The 17,382-nt window shown below is 49.9% G+C and overlaps 1 protein-coding gene across 1 annotated transcript in view; it reads right to left on the bottom strand.

Moving 5' to 3' along the window:
• The window catches only part of GAB2 (GRB2 associated binding protein 2), a 98,709-nt gene extending 84,649 nt beyond the window's left edge, over positions 1-14,060 (bottom strand). The window contains exon 1 of the mRNA XM_087756713.1: positions 13,915-14,060. Coding sequence (XP_087612839.1) covers positions 13,915-13,986 — 72 coding nt within the window. The 5' untranslated portion in view covers positions 13,987-14,060. The remainder of the gene's footprint in view (positions 1-13,914) is intronic.
• Between the last annotated feature and the right edge of the window lie 3,322 nt (positions 14,061-17,382).

Raw genomic sequence — 17,382 nt, 5'->3', positions numbered from 1 at the left:
GCCAAGAGTAGGACACGCCAGAGCCCCACTGCTGAACAACTGGATTACACTAAATTAATTGCATCATCCAGCGTCGTTTTTTTTCTTTTACAACTCCTATTTTATACATTAAAAAACATTTAATAGCCGTCCCTCAGCTTATTCCTTAAGATGAATAAGTCAAAACAGAAACACTGGGGAGTATGCAATAAAAAAAAAAAAATACTAAAAACCCCTTGGCTGAATTTAATATCTATTAGAATCCTTAGTCACGATGGAAACGTATTTATAACCACAAACCTCCACTAAATTATCTTAACAGCCTCTAGCTGTTGCGCTGATGGCCAAAACAGCGCAGTAAATTACTGGCTCACTGTACAAAATTATATGCATCGCTATTATACCATGTTTTAGTCCCAGCCTCTCAAAAGCAGAGCAAGATTTACTCTTATTACCCAACCAAGTTCACCTACCAGCACACATGTGTGCACTGCCACGTGTTTGCTCCCGAAACAGAGTAAATCCACCAATTTTTGCAATGTGGCACAAACCCACTGCCAAGCCCACAACGAACGCAGCGCCAGCAACAACCGCTCGCCTTTTCCCCCTCCTTTCCCACGTCTGATTGTCTTTCCGCTCATCAGATTTTCCTGTCTGGCAGCTGGACTGAGTTTTTAAACAGGCTGAATTCACTCCTAACCTCATCCGACAGACTTCAAGGCAAGGCACACGCGAGGTGAACTTGGCTCAGAAAACTTGGACTTTCTCAACATGAGACTGCAGGGACAGAGCACACCGGGATGCAGCTTAGAAATGGGTAAGATGAAGATGAGACTGAAGGATGTTGGTGTTTCATTCCCAGCTCTGCAATGGACTTGTTGCAGACCCTGAAAGATTCACGTAAGCCCTTTGTGCTTTAATTTCCTATTTATAAAGCAGGGACAGCAAAGACCCAAGAGTGAAGCAAGCAACCCGGCAGCACAAGGGTGGAAAGGCTGGAAACCCATTGAGCATCCAACCCCTTGCACCAACTCTTTGCTCTGTTGGGATGCGCAAGGCTAAAATCATTTGTGTTTGCAACCCACCTCGGTGCTATAATGCCAAGACCCTGCAATACTCAGGGTAGGTGGATGAATATTAGTGAGAGAGTTGAAAGTGCGAGGACCAAAGCTTCTGGGAAAGAAAATGAACCCAAGCCCAGCCCACACCACTGGGCTTTGGGTACAAAAGGATAAAGGTGGGAAAATGGGAGAAGCAGATATGATAATATCCAGGAATATACACCGACCAGGAATGGATGTCTGAGATAAAACTCTGAGAGCACCACAGCTGTGTTTCTGATCATGCTTTGGTGTCTGGTTTTCTAGCAAACTGATATTTTTTTTTAAATATATGTAATTGGTCAAAACTCTCCCATGCTTTGAAGGAAACAAATCCAAGGTTTTGACCAGGACCTTCCACACTGAAAAAAGAAGGTTAAACCTTGCCTAAATTACAGCTGATTCAGCAGTAATGCATGCAGCAGAGGGGAGCAGGTAATCCCCAAACACGTCGTTCTGGCTTCTCACCTTCCTCCACAGCCCGAGCTACGGTTGGTTAGTGAGAGGCTTCGGGTACAAAGAAATGCAAAGAATAGGCTTTAAAAGCTCTTCTCCTTAATTACAAATGCAAATCTTGAAGCTTCTCATCCCCAAGTGGTACTCAACAACTCGATCCTATCAGAAATTACAAGCACATCAGAGCAGCAGGTCCATGCTTCACCCCACCTAGCCTTAATGACAGCATTTAACAGCATTGAGTGGGTCATGGCCGACTCTTCCAAGAAGCAGGATGGACAGAGAAACAGGATATTTTCATCAAACACCCTAGTTAACTAAAAACTCATAGAAAAAGCCTCATAAACATCCTACACATAGCACAGGACAGAATTTGCTTTACGTTCCTTTTTCAGTTCCAGCCCAGACCAATGCATAAGGTCCAGTTTCCATCTGCCCCAAGAGAACTACTCATTTTTAGCCCCACTGTGAACACCTAACACACACTACTGAGCATAGAGTATTTTGTGAAGCATCGTCCGCGACACCAACTTGTCAGACAACCTGCCTTCTGCTGCACGTGAAGCGCCTTCAGCATTGAAAAAAACCAAAACTGCAGGCAACCTTCTTCTCTACACATGACTCTGTCTTCAGACCTCGCTCCTCAGTACACCTCCCTGTGACAGCACACGATACATCAGCCCGTCTGCACGCCAGCTGGCTGTACTGATTTGATGATAAAAAGAGCGTATTGATTGACTCCCAGTCAAAGCCTCAGCCAACATGGTTTGCAAGTGTTTGAGGCGATGGCCTGATCCTTTCAGGCCCTCTCTCAGGTTGACTTTGAAGGGAGTGCAAGGCTGGAGCTCAAAACGTGGCTTTGGGAGCAGCTCCATGGGTGTGGTGCTGGATCTAGCTAGTCTTGGACTAAAGCACACCCTGTTGTAGGTGGAAACTCTCTGAAAAGGCAGGTGGAAGGAGCCCCACCACTAGGAAAGACCTGTCCTCAACTGTTTGACCGGTTTAAACCTCAAAACACCAATTTTATTCCTTTCCAGTGTTTTCTTCATGATATCAACTTCTACCATTGCAGATATTCACATTACTCATGTCTCATCTCCTTTAAAAGGTGCAAATTCAGACTCGGTAGTAGGAAGAGGCATGTTTCTCCCCCGTCACGCATCTATAGCGGAGGCAGAACCTGCTGAGGGATGCAGAGACAAAAAGATCTTGCAAGCTTTAACATCTCTGAAACATCTGAAAGGTCTAATCACCTCTCCTGAGTGCACGTCTCGCCTCTCCAAGAGCGGGTTCAGGTGATGGGGTGGGACACCTGTCTCTTTGGTGATGTGCCAAACACTTTGGGCCACCTCCTGGGAGAAGGACCCTGGGGTGCTCCCGTAAGAAGTCCCACAAGCTGAGCTTAAAGGCTGGCCCCTCTCTGCACAGACGGCAGCCCTGTGGGCTTTTATCAGGGCGCTTTCTCATTCACTTTCTTTGGAAGGTGGCCGTCCCTCGCTGTTTCGGAGGCCTGTCGTGTAAAGCTTTCCCAGGCTCCTAATCACTCTCGTCACCCTTCTCCAAAGACGCTGGTGTCAGGGGTCCACCCACACACACATTGCTGCAGGATAAAGTCCTGATCTCTGGCAGGAAAACTCCCCGCTCCCTGTCCTGCCTCACTCCGTGCACGCAGAGGGCTCAGAGAGGGATCCACATGGTCAGGGCTAGGTTCAATCCTCAATCCCCAGTTTCTAGCCTCCTGCAGGGACCAGCCTGCATCATTTCTCAGCATCTCCTTCCCCTTGGCACAGCCAGGAAGACCCCATACACTCCCTGTCATTCCCCACTTCCCCTCTCTTCTGCCTTTCTTTTTTTTTTTTTCTTCTTTAATTTACTTTATTTATTCCTCTCCCTCAAAGGCTTTAAGCCTGCCACGATCACAGACCGCTCACTGTCTGCATGGCTGCCACTATGGATAATGTAAGATGGGGCTGGAGGTAGCAGCGGGGCTCCGCCGCCAGCTCCGCTCCCCTCTCTCCTGCCACCCCGGCCCTGCACCCTGACCCCCCAAACAATGAGCCCTTCTATTCCCCATCGCCTCACTGGAAACTCCGGTCTGACATTACGTGCAGTGGACAGTGGGCGAGGGAGGCAGGGAAGGCGAGAGGGAGGGAGAACACAAGCCTCAAGTCATCAATTCTTCTTGGGTCAAAGCAAACGAGGTTTTCCTGGGAGCTTCCTATCTGGAGGGAGTTATTTAGGAACAACACAGAGACCCAGAATCAAAGGAGCTGTGTGCGGTGTTGATGGCATGGAAGCAGAGCGGCTATTTTATGCTGTCAATAAGCCAAAAGAGGCATTTATTGTGTTTGCCCCTTCCTGTGCTGGATGGCTCTCGAGCACAGCAGCCGTGTGGAAGCGGGGTGAGAAGGAAGATCTCGAGGTGCCGAGGTGGCCTCTACAGGGACGGTGAGCGGGACTTTGCAAGGGAGAGGCAACTAAGGAGTACCAAAACCCTGAGCTGAATTACACAGCTAATCTTCCCTTTTCCATGCGGCACTGTCTCAAGCCAAGAGCACCCAGGGAGCAGTCAAAAAACACATATCCCCCCTACAAATAAACAACAAAAACCCCAAAAGATGCTTATGTAAGTATGTGGATGAAGATCTGCAGAACAGATCAGCTGCAATGACTAATAACCCTGTTTAGCATGATTACTGACATTACTACAAGATAAAAAAATGCAAACATAAGTATCGCCCAGTTCAACAGCAGCGCACAGTACCAGACCTACAACGTACGCGTGATGCAGCTCTTTGAAGCTGAAAATTTAGAAGACACCTCAATGTCACCAGAAAAAAGGAGGGGAAGGAAGGTTTACTAATCAGCTTTGGAAACAAGACATAATCCCCATTTGGGTATTACGTTAAGTGGCCAAGGAGTTTGTTTAGCAAGTCAACTTGCATCCTTTGGCAGCCACGCGAAAGTCCACGGGGATGTTCAGAAGGTCAGCGAGGAACCTGAACGGGTGAGGCAGCAGCTGCGATCATCAGCAAAACTTAATCGCTGAAAATCTACAAAATTCAAAAGACCACAAATCTTTGACTCAAAATGTTATTTCCATCTTACCATATGGATGCGGGAGCTGGAACACCACCAAAGAGATGTCTAAATGCCTTCCAAAGCAAATGCCTTTGGAAAAAAACAGGTTCAAACGGAATAAGATGCATAACAAGTACTGAGATGCTATTAGGACAGCATCTTAGATCCAGGAGACACAATGGAAATATTTTGGATGTGTCCAAAAGGCGTTGGGAAGCAAAAGAAATAATAATAAAAAAACCAATGAGAAGATATTTCTATCAATAGATTACAGGAAAAAGAGAGGCCAAATATACAGGATTTAAAAATTCAGAGGCCATGTGAAGAAGAGTCCAGAGTAGGCAGAGGTGGAAAAGCTTTCCAAGCAATGGAAAGGAAAAAGCAATCTGAACGCTTAATACAGAAATGTCTAAGAGCTGTTCTCAACTGGTCCTGCCTCAAAGCCAGATCTAAACTATAAATAAAAACGTCCCATTTCTGGCCCAAGAGTGAATCTCCTATCCTGAACAGGCATCCTTTTGGGGTGAGAATATTCACATTTGGACGGAGAAGTTCATTTCTAGGTATTAGTGTAATGCAGACAACCAGACTGATGCAAGATTTCCCAGATACTAACCTTCTCCAGGAAAACTGCGCAAGAGCTCAGAAAAAAAAAAAGGAACAGAATACGAAAAGACAAATCCAGAGATGAAATCGCCCCCCAGGTTGCTGGCATCAAATTATTCCAGATTCATTGGAGAAGCAGGCACCGCTGGCTGTCTTACGCAGCAAGAAACGTATGCTTCCAGCACTCATATTTTCCTCCCGTTCTTTAAAGGCACAGCTTGCAGGCTAAAGTCGACGATGAGCTTTTTTTGACTGGGGCAGATTGTTATTTATTTATTATTTTTCTTTTTTTTTTTTTTAATTTAAACACAGCACATATTTCAATTGCTGTATGGTCAGATATGATTGATGACATACCTGCGACTGCACTGTGCAGGTTTGTGTGCTGACCTTGAGCAATTCCTCTTCGTACACCGTAAAACCAGGTCGCTGCAGGCATACCGTAGGTGCAAGCCCATTTGCCTGGAGGTGTGCACATGGTCTGGGTCGCTTCTTGAGGTCTCAGGTCTCTTCTCTGCGATTTCACATGCTGAATATTTGCCTTTTCTGTTGCTGATCACGAATAAGAAAGGAAAGAGATGGTCTACACTGCATCTATACCGTCTCCCGTGTTCACTGCCAATTTGCTGCTGGTTTAACCTACGATAACCACCAAGCTGGTTTCACTTGGCAGCAAGGTGTTCAGGTGCTGATCCAGTTTCTCCAGATTTAGACTGAAAAAGCCTAAGGAGAAGCAAACCCACCCATCCCTCCTTGACAGTCAGACCTGGACCGCTTTGCACCAGCATTTCCAGGCCAGCACTCTGAAAGCTTTTGGCTAAAAGCATCCAGCCATGGTGGGATATTAACACAGTGGTACACAAGGGTGTAAACAAGTAATTTCTAACACCGACGACTTCTCAGCTGGGATGACAGACTGGAAAAGGCAAACAAAAACCCAACCCAGCCTCTCTCTGCTCTGCTCCTTTTGAGCCCGCAACGCTGCGTGCTGGGGAAGGACCAGAGATAAAGCATGGAGATCATCTGATGTGCAAAAAAGAATGGGGATTTTTCATTCTCAAGTTATTTTTATTATTTGAACAGAATTACAGGAGCCATCGCTAGACTGTGGAGACACCAAATGAAACTCTGGAGGGCAGGTCTGCTCCTAGCTTATTCATCCGCACGAGGAGCGCTGCTGTAGATGCTGCTCAGTGACCATAGCAGAGGTCCAGGATGCTCCGGGAGACTTTCTGGATGCTCAGCAGCTTTGGGAGCCTCTCCAGAGCCAGGTGCTCCAGCTGGTGGCATGGGCCAGGCTGTCAACAGCCCCGGTGGCAGATCCAGGCTTCCCGCTCGCAGCTCCAGGTGAGGAATCACCACAGCCTGTATTTACACGACGCTTCTTGGCCAAACGATATGCCGAGGTGTGCTGCAATTAAAATTCCATAAAATTACCCAGCCAAAGGACGGTGTGGGATAATAAACATTTGCATATTGTTGATCCTGGGCTTAACCTCTTCTTGTCCAAATCCTTGGCAGGATGGGACTGTCCCATGAAGAAGGGCTGAGAGGCGAAGGAGAGGCCACGCAGAATGGCAGTCACAGCAGTTCAGAAACCTGTTTCAGTTCTATTGCTGCTCTCCACGCACCCTGGAGTAAATCAAAGTCTCTCTTCCTCATTTCTCCCGCCTCGTGAGACAGGGATAAATACGCTTTGTCACCACTGTTAGGTGCTATAAGATCCACCTAAGCATTACGATAGGGAAGCGAGACTTTAAAGACTTGAAAGGAGTACTGAAAGGAAGGGCAGTTTATATTAAAAGCAGTAATTTCCAAATTTTTTGGATCAACGCATCTTGGAGAGCCCCCGGATGACCTTGGCACTCTCGCCATCTAAATCCCTGCTGGAAGTACTATGTACTTTTGTGGACCAGTTGCAATCCCTTTCCGTAGCTTTACACATCCCCAGCAGCCTGCAAGCAGCTCGGAACCCTCTGGCTCAGGTAGAAGCGATAAAGCCAAGCTGCGTTCCCAGCTGTGGCAATGACCCTGAACACAAGTGCAGCCAAACCACTGACTTGCTCCGTGCCTCAGTTTCCCCATCCGACCAGACCCTTCAGGGCAGATGTGGTCTCACCAAACAGCCAGCGCATCGAGCCCCAATCCCAGTTGCCTCAGCTGCTACTGTAATCCAAATAAATAATATTTGCTCTGCCTTTGAGTCACTACTATAAATTATGTGCTTCAGTCTGGTAAACACTATTACATCACCTCTTGCATCTGACACTCGCTAAAAGAGAAAAAAAAAAAAAGGGTTTCAGTATCACTTCTGCTCTCTTCCAAAGAGAAATGAAGCCAGCTTCCTCTTACACTTTCCTTAAGTATTGTTTGTCTGTCTTAAGTTCAACCTGTGTTTTGCCACCATCAATCTTTTATATCCACCATGGACTTTGCCAGGACCGTCGTCCAGCTCTGAAGTCATGACAGACAGCTGAAGAGTCACTCAAGCTGTCTTAGCAAAGCCAAAGCACCAGGAAAATACACCGGTTTCACTCCCCACACAACACGCGGACTCCTTATCTCTACCGGCACGTCCACCTCGACCGATGCAATGCCTTGGGAAGGCATGCGGGTTAGCTTTGACCAAACCAGTTTGAGTTTCAGCAGCCGAAGACCTGCCCTAGCACAGCACTTCTCCCAGGTTGCTTGGGTTGGTGAAAAACAAAACAAGGCCCATCCACCTGCACGGGGAGCTGGGCTAAAGCAGCTGTATGGCTTCCTAGACTGGTGGCTCCACGCTGCGCTGTGCCCCAGAGGTATCAGAAATGTTGGGTTGGAGGCACCTCGGAGGTCTCTAGTCCAACCTTGCATTTGAGGTGTGACTAGGTCAGGCCAGCTGGGATTTTCTCTAGCTGAGTCTTGAAAACCTCCAAAGACAGACCCTGCAGCCTCTGCAGGAACCTCTTCCTCTATAGCACGACTGGAGGAGCTTCCCCAAGACCCAACCTCAACCTCCAAAGCTGGTTTGTGGTTGTTGCCCCTTATTTTGTCACCTGCTACAACCGAGAAGAGTTTGACTCCATCATCCCCATAATCATCCTGATTATGATGACAATATACCACCATCTGAGTATCCCAGGAAAACGTTACAGTGGGCAAAGGAACGCATGCCCACACCCAAACAAAATGACCCCGAGAGAAGGTTGCAGGGAAGAGGTTGTGTATTTTGACTCATCAGCAATGATGCACCAGAGAAACAAGTTGCGGAGCGTGACCTTTGTGCGGCGTTGCGCAAGAGAGGTGGTGCTGCAGGAGTACTGGCAGGCACTGCCCTCGCAAGTGAAATGCACCCCCTGACCTGCAAAAACCTTCTCCGGTGGAGCAAGTGTTCATCCCTCCTCTGAATCACGGGGCAGACGACAACAGCTAAAACGCCCGATGGCCTTTTTGAAGCGAGCCTGGAGATTACATGGGCAGAGAAGGGTGCAGCAAGGCAGCCTGACAGCTGGAATAAGATGCAAAGTCATGGAGTTCAGTGCTGGCAAAACTTTCTACAAAGAATTGTTTGCACTGGGTCAGAGGACTTCCCTGAGTCCCACCAGCAGATCCAGGTGACGTGATTTGTTCCCTAAAGCCTCTTTGCTACCCATCCTGAGTTCAGGCTCAAAATCTATAAATTCACCTAAACCAGCACTGGAAGGGGCTTTTGGAGAATTTGTCGAATTTATTCCACTGCCTCAAAACAGGATCAGCTCTCCCAAAGGGCTGTTTTGCCAACCTGCTCTTCGAAACTTCCACCCATGGAGGCTCCGAGCCCATCCCAAACCATCTGTTCCACTGCTCCGCTCCTCTGGCCATCAGGGGTTTGGACGTTTTTCCTAACACTTGTTTCCCTTGCTGCAGATGGAGCTCAGCAGTTCTTGGCCTCCCACCACCGGCCATGGAGAACAGTTCACTCCCTTCCCCTTCGCAGCTACCTTTGACATACTCAAGGACTGTTATTGCTCCTCTCAGCCCTCTCATCCCTAGACTAAACAACCTCATTTCCTTCAGTCTTTCCATGTTTTCTAGGTTTCAACTCATTTTTTGGTGCTTTTCTCTGGAGTCTCTGCAACCATTTCCTACTTTCAGTAGAGGGGAACATCCTGAATCAGACATGGCACAGCAGAACATGACAGCGACCCATTAAAACTCCTTCGAGAGAAGAGGGAAAAAAAAAATCACCACTTTTTGCTTAATACCCATTTTTTTTGTATTTCGCTGCAGAGTTCAAGGGATGTCCTCTCTTCTCCCCCTGCTCTAAAATTTCATCCTGATTAGCACCATGCCAAACTTCACCTGGTACCTCCACCATTTGAGCAGCCTAAGACTTCTCTGCTCCAGCAGTCCTAGGACGTGGTTTAGTGGTGGACTTGGCAGTGCTGGGGTAACGGTTGGACTCGATGATCTTAAGGGTCTTTTCCAACCTTAACGATTCTGTGATTCTATGATTCCTACTTCAGCCCACATCCCACATCCTCATTTAAGGAGGACGTCCTTGCTATGCACCTTCAAGTGGGATATGAAGGGTCTACTTCAGGACCCAAAAAAAGCTCTTCATCAGGCAGTTACCCCTAGGAATAGGGCTGTGGGCAGTAAATCAGCCCCTTATACCCCCCTTAACCTGTTCTGCTCCATCGGAGAGGAGCAGGTCTTCTGATGACCTCCTGCTTCCGATGTAAAAATGACCATTGATCCACAAAGCCAAACTCTCCCCCCAGTTAAACCAGTGGGGGGAAAATAAAAAAAGCAGCAAAGGATTGTAAAACCAGTGCAAGACGAGAAGCTTTTGTTTTAGTCAGAATTGTAGACATACATCTCAGCCAGACAGCAAATACTCTGACTTCACGGTACATAAATGAACAGGCAAAGCACACTGATTTAATAATAGGAAGCTAAGAGCTCCTCTGCAACACAAGCAGTTATTTTTTACGTTGCTTTTCTACCAGAGAGCCCACCCCCGAAGCCCAGCGTGCCGGGCAGTGGATGGACACAAACCACCACTCTAAACCCACGTCGAAGTCGGAAGACAACAGACAGGCACGTCCAGGGAGAGAGCACCAGGAGACAGTGAGTCAGTACAGACCGGCACAACATGCGCTGGTCTCGGCTCATCGGTCACACAACTAAAGCCAAGGGTTTTGTTTAGGGATTGGTTCTTTTTTTTTATTTTTTTTCATGGGTGTTTTAAGGAGGAGCCAGGAGGAGAATTAAGGGAGAGCTCTGTGCTTTGTGGCTGGGTACAAGGAGACCCTTCCATGCATTAAAGTCAGAATGGGAGAAGGTGGGGACAGACTTTTTAGTAGGGCCTGTAGTGATAGGACAAGGGGTGATGGTTTTAAATGAAAAGAGGGGGGATTCAGATTAGATATAAGGAAGAACTTTTTTTACAATGAGGGTGGTGAAGCACTGGCACCGGTTGCCCAGAGAGGTGGTAGATGCCCCATCCCTGGAAACATTCAAGGCCAGGTTGGACGGGGCTCTGAGCAACCTGATCTGGTTGAAGATGTCCCGGTCCATGGCAGGGAGGTTGGACTAGGTGACCTCTAAAGGTCCCTTCCAACCCAAACCATTCTATGAAGGTACAAAAGTGTTTGTCTGAAAAAAAAAAAAAATCAAGCAAGCAGACGATGGAGCTTGGTGCCCTGAGCAGAACAGAGGTGGAAGGTGGTATTTTGGTATCTCCACTACTTTTGACCTTCAATTGTTTGGTTACCTTTTATTATCAATACTACAGTACCATCTATAGTGCTTGTATGAGATCATGGCCAAACCGCCTAGGGTCTACATGAACCCCTGTCCCCAGTTACGAGGCAGAAAAGAGGCACAATTCATCTCAACCTTGAAGCAGTCATCGTCTCATCATTTTAATGTCCACCAACGGAAGAGAAACTCCCAACCCAGATACTTCCCAGAGCACTGTACAAAGAGGTCCTACATAAAATACCACATATCCACAATCTCACATAAAATACCCACAATCTCACATAAACGCAATCCTCTGAAGGGAAACCGAGCAGGTACCGCTGTAAATGCAGATTGATGCTGGATGGATCAGGTGTGGAGAAGAGTCCCCTTCCCCAACCACTCTGGACAGGAGTTAGAAAGAAAATTGAGCACCCTCCCCTCTTGCCAAGGATCTCCTTGGAAAGTAAAACCAAAACAAAACCAGGCTTATAAAAGCACAGCATTTCAAGGACAGCATCAGCAACACACCCATGTGCAGGCACGTACATTTGAAATGCACTTGTTAAAGAAAAAATAAATCTATCATCTTCCCTGTGTCAATACAGCCGGAGCAGGAACTTCAAACCCAATTAGCAGCATCCTGCAGCCTGAGATTCCTCCTTTGAGGTCTCAAAGCAGAATATAAACCAAAGGCATAAGGAAAGCGGCAAAGCCAGCGATTCAGCACCTTCCCTTTGAGTCCGTACAAAAGCCGGCGTAACACCGCGGTGGCTGAAAACTCGCCTTTTGTGGGTGAAAACCGAAGTCCAACCACGTGGGTTTGTTGCAGATGAAGGCAGGTTTTAGGGGGGCAAAGCCATCAGCCTCAGGCTCTACCGCATCTACCTGCTCTGAACCACAATGGAAGAGAACAACTTGATCAACGCGTCAACACCCCGAATGCACGATGCAGTTACATAAATATGATTATATTAATAATAATGCATTAAAAAGCAAGAGGATGGGGCATCGCCGAGCGAAACACAATCCAAGCTAAGGTCAACGTTTTCAAATCCAGCCACCGATGCAGGAAGCCGGCGCAACCGGCGTGACTGGAAGGGAAGTCCCGCTGACCACAGCGCCGGGACCGCTCCGGCACAGAGATCCCCTCAAGTGACATCTGCTGAGCATCGCTTCCTGCCCCGCTGAGGCTGCGTGGGACGGCCGGGCCCATCTCAGCCCCGGCCGCGTTTCCTCGTGGGGGAGCAAGGATGTTTTGAAAACATAGGTGGCTCGCAAAGCGCTTTGGGATGTATCTGGATGAAAAGCACTCTTATGCACATCGATAATTAGCGCTAACCGCTGGCGTGTCACACCCTTGTGTAGAGCATTTAGCAGATTTATTCAGCTCTTGCTGGAATGCCGGAGCACAAGCTGGATATTCAGAAGGCGATGTGAGCGCCCTTTCATGGGGCAGATGCTGGGGAGCTAATGATGTTTGATGAGTTAAGGCCACTGGTGACTCAGGATCAGCAATTAGTTGATTTCTGCGGGAGGAAGGGGCTTTGCTCCATTAAGCTAAAAGCATCCTCCACAGTTCAGCATGCACAAAGTCATTCTGTCCATCTCCCACAAAGCCTGCCTACATACATTAGGGGTTTGTTATTTCCCACGTAAACGGCCGGTTTTACCTTTGTCTCACTACATTTGAGGGGACGGGGAGTGAAGGAACCAGATTCCCTCGCGGCTCCATCCCGCAGCCAACCTGATCCTCCCTCAAAGGGGATCAGGCACACAAGGAAAGGATTGCCCAGAGCGACCGGGCACGCAGTCTAATGCAAAGGGATGTGGCACCACTGATGTCTACGGGGCTGCACCCGTTTTGGACAAGGCTAATAACAGCGGATCACAAATCGCCTACCCCTCCGGCCCTGCCCTAGCCTGTCATACGGGGCTACAGACATCCACCTCCCCCTGAAGGGCAGGCAGCGATGCTTCCATCAATCAATAACAGGCACTGGGGAGACACCAGCTGCACTTGTTCTGCCTGCCGTTCCCAAAAATCCACGCAGGCAAAAGCAACGGGACCCAAGGACGATTTGGCTGGTGCCCCCCTAGGAAGGGAGAGCGCCCAGCTCCCTCCCGGAGGCTGCGTCCCGGCCACCCGAAGCCTGGCAGAGGGCGGCCACTGGAGTCAGGGAGCGGGACCCCGGCTTCATCCCGGGGAGCGATGTGCCGAGTCATAGGATGGCAGCTTGATGTAGCCGCGTTTCTGAGCTCTAACGCTCGTGGCGCACGGCGAGACCGTCAGGCGGAGGGTGCAAAGAACAGTTATTTCTTTCAATGAGTGGGGAATGTAACAGCGCTGGCATTTGGACCCTCTTTTTACAACTTCTTTGAAGTGTTTGATCTCCACCGCTAATGACACAAAAGGCTATCGAGGCGCTACTGGTGCTATCTTCAAAGGCTTTGGACGTTCAATGATTAATAGGAACCGCGCGCAGGGAAGGGGGAAAGCGACCGTTATGGGGGTGTTGGGGGGGGGGTTCCAGACGCGTTATAACCTTTACTCTTTGGGACAAAGGTATTCCCAACCTCCCCTCCAAAACCACGACTTCAAAGGAGAGGGGTGTGACAGTCCCGGGGGAGCCCGGCCACCGCGGGGCGCAGCAAGGACCTGCCCCACCGCCGGGCGCCCGCCGTGGCCATCGCCCCGCCGCCACGGTAGCCCCGCGGCAGGGGAGGAGGCGGGGGGGGGCCCAGGGATGCCCCCACCCCCCCTTACCCCCCCCCCCCCCCCCGCCCCGAGCAGCGGGGAGCCACCAGCACCCATCCCCGCCCGGGGAAGGGGCACCCCCGGCCCGGCCGAGCCTCCCCGGCGGCAGGTGCAGGCGGGCAGGCGGCGGCTACCGGAGAAAGCCGGGGTGGGGAGGGGACGGATGAGGGGAGATCCCGGCTTCCCCGGAGCCGGGATAGAGATGAGATGGGGCAAGCTGAGACTTACGTATCTCCGTAACTTCTTCTCCGGCGGTGACTTTCGGAGCCAGCCCGAACACACCACCTCCCCGCCGCTCATCGCGGCAGCCGGGCGCTGCCTCCCGGCGCTCAGCGCCGGCAGCGCCGGCCCATGGAGGGCGGTGGAAGGATGGATGGGTGGGTGGGTGGGTGGGTGGGTGGAAGGGTGGGTGGATGAATGGATGGATGGATGGATGGATGGATGGATGGATGGAATGGGGGGGGAGACGAGCGCCTCCCCCCGCCGCCGCCGCCGCCGCCGGGCTGCGAGCGGGGAAGCAGGAAACCGGCTCCTTCCCCGGCTCACCACGCCTCCGCCCGGCCCGGCGCCCCGCCAGCCGCTTTAAAGATACAAACCCCGCGGGGAAGAGGGGCTGCCCGGCCCCCGGCGGCCTCCCCGCCTCCCCTCTCCTTCCCCCTCTCCCTCCTGCCCCCCCCCCCCAGCACCGACACCCGAACTTCACACGCACCGCAGCAGGGGATCGCCCCAAAACGCCCTGCCCCCCCCCCCTCCCCAAACCCCTCCACTCTAAGGTTTAGTCACCCCGGGGCCCTTCCCCTCTCTGGATGGAAAAGGTCCATCTCACCCCAGAAAGGAGAGGCTGGCTTTCGCCCCGCTGCGCTCGGGGGCTTGCCCGTGAGATGAAGGTGCCATAGGAAAACAAAAGAGGTTGAGCAAGAAACAGCCAAACAGCAGCGACAGCAAAAACCCTCCTGGAGGGGAAAAAAAAATAAATTAAAAAAAAAATTGAGGGGAATCGATAAAAGCTTCATATTTTATTATTGATTTTTAAATAATGGAGCTGTGCCCGCTGACAGGGGATTTGACTGCCACTGGAGTCTCATGCAGACAAGCTGGGTTTCGTGTTACAGCGTATCATACCCTGGCCGAGATTAACTATCATCTTCCAGATCTAGAAACACTGTCCATTTAAAAGTCTGATCCTCTCCCCAGCTCAGGCAGCAATAAAACTTCCCTGCGAGGAGGATTACGCTCTAACCCTCCTTTTGCCACATCCTTAAAAGCAAAAACCTGGGCATGGCACCCGTAAAAGCCGAGTCCTCCTAGCCCGCCACGCTTTCACGCTGCCCACTTATTAGGAAAATACAACTCAGGGTTGTTTGCTGGGGATGGATTTCCAAGCCCTGTCTCTAATACGGCAGCTCTGCCCCAAACCCGCTCGGGCACATTCAGTCATCCCTGCCTCAACTTCCCTGCCCATCCAACCTCCATGGGCAGGGACGGTCCCTCCCGAGAGGTTTGGGCCGTAGCTGGTGCAATAACAGCTCCACGCTGGCTGGCTGCTCTGCTGTACGTCAAACAACAACAAGCTTTACATACGGCTGCTCACGCGGGGATCTTGCATCGCTTCAGAGTGGTAATTACAACTCGCCGTGCCGCTGGGAGGTAGGCATGGCACCTCTTTTCAAGATGGGGACAGCACAGTTAAGTCATATGTTGTTTATCATCTTTGCGAATACATAAAGGCAGGGAATAACCCCTTAAAGTATATCATTTGTTAGGAATCCATTTTTTCAATAGCTTTGTTTTTCTGCCAGTGAAATGCAAAGGCTAAAAAAGAAGGTTTTTCCACCTTTTCACTGCCCAAAGGAAGGGCTTGATCCTATTCAAGCGCCGGGCAATCTCTGCGCAGACGCCGGCTACGGTCAGATCAGCTCGCCCATCTCTGCCAGCGCGGCGCGCGATGGAGCCGAGAGCAGGGGAGGACGGCGAGGCCGGTTCAGCGCTGGCATCAGCCAGCGCTGCCGTATTCAGCGCGCTGGAGCCGTATCAATTTACACTGCGTGAGAGCGAGAGTCTCGCCCGCAAACGCTCCGGGGTGAGAGGCACTTTGCACATTCACAGGGAAAACTGGTGACCCGTGCTTGAAAGATCTTCCCAGAACCCAGAGCAATTTCGGGAAGGCTGGTGACCTACTAGGGTTTTGTAAAGACCTAACCGAGAGCAGACGATCGTGATTAATACGCAGGTGTCGTGCAAAGCCATTCCACGGTGTAGGTTAATGATTCACAGGTTAGGAATTCGCTCATACTGACACCGATGCAAAGTGGTATCAGTTTGAAAACCAGTTGCAGAGAACCCTGTCTGCATTTTTATGTTAACAACTTTCACCACGCGGAGTTGAAACACTTCATCTGGGTGATGGATGTTTAAAGAAATGCTCCATAATTATCATCGTGTGAATTGGAATGAATTATTCTACATATTCCATGACAGCCTTTGGTTTATTACCCCGCTCCCTTGCTGTACTATCCTTTCCCTCTGCTCATCCCCTAATCTGGATCACATTTACTGACTTGGTTATATCACAAGATACATCTGAACAGTGTCCAAAACATGAAGTACCCCTGTGAATTCTTTTTTTTTCATGCCTTTCGTGAGGCCTGACACATGTACCTCAGATTGCTGGGACTTTTGGATGGGAAACAGGTTGCATTTTCTGTACACTTAAACATGCTGCCATCTCAAATGTGAAATAGAGGCTCTGTGCAGAAAAATGCTCAAAACAAAGACGCTCCACGTGAACGTGCCTCCCTCATTCCACCATGGCTGTACGCAGAGTGGGAACAGCGAATTAATTCTGGCATCGGGCTGCCAGATTACATATGATCCAACGCATGTAATGTTACAATGTCTTATAACCCTGGCCCCACTTAAAGCATTTGGCCAGGAATACAAATATTACCTCCAATGCCTCTAGGAGTTGAAGACGATGTATGTCATGAGCGCAGCTCTGATTTGGCAGCGCTCGCATGTTCGTAACAGTTTTACCAACTTCAAGCTGTTCTTCCAACCGGCAGCGGAGACTGAACTCAGGCTGGCCCCAGCTGACTGCGTAAATCTCCCGAGCCTGAGCTAACAGCCAGCAGCCTTGGCGGAAAACTGTGAAAACCGCATCCCCGTGTTGGAAAAACGCGATGAGGGAGTTACACGAAGCCATCGAGAATCCGTCTCTGCCAGCAGGAGCAACTGAAGGGGGAACAGCAGAATTAGCAGGCATAGCAAGGGAGAAATTAAGAGATGCCGTGTAAGAAATCATATTCCTCGCACAAGGGTAGGGTGGAAAGAAAAACATTTTTCCAAGAAAAAGCCCTTGTGCCGCGTGTTTACTGTGGTGGGGTGCACGAAAAAGCGACACTTTCTCCTGCAGAAACCTCCGGGGTTTTTAATCATAACCTTCAGCGTGCTTCCTTGCTCTTGGCTGAAACCGAAATCTATGAAAAATCAGAACTTCGAAGAAAGAAACCACAATGCCCACCGCTTCTCCTGCCCGCTCCGAATGTATTTAAATGAGCTGTGCCATCTACTGACAGCTGGGAAAGCTGCAGGCAGAGCAATTCCCCTCCTGGCTCCGGGGAGCTGGGGTAAGCAGCGGGGATGGATGGAGACCCAGGGCATTTCCTGGGGATTAGGGACCAGCTGGCTGAAATGCTT

This window comes from Nipponia nippon, unplaced genomic scaffold (assembly GCF_047370975.1).
Source record: "Nipponia nippon isolate SJK-2023a ecotype South Korea unplaced genomic scaffold, ASM4737097v1 scaffold_2, whole genome shotgun sequence".
NCBI lineage: Eukaryota > Metazoa > Chordata > Aves > Pelecaniformes > Threskiornithidae > Nipponia > Nipponia nippon.
The sequence above is the reverse complement of the archived record's forward strand: the minus strand, read 5'-3'. Positions and strand labels throughout refer to the sequence as shown.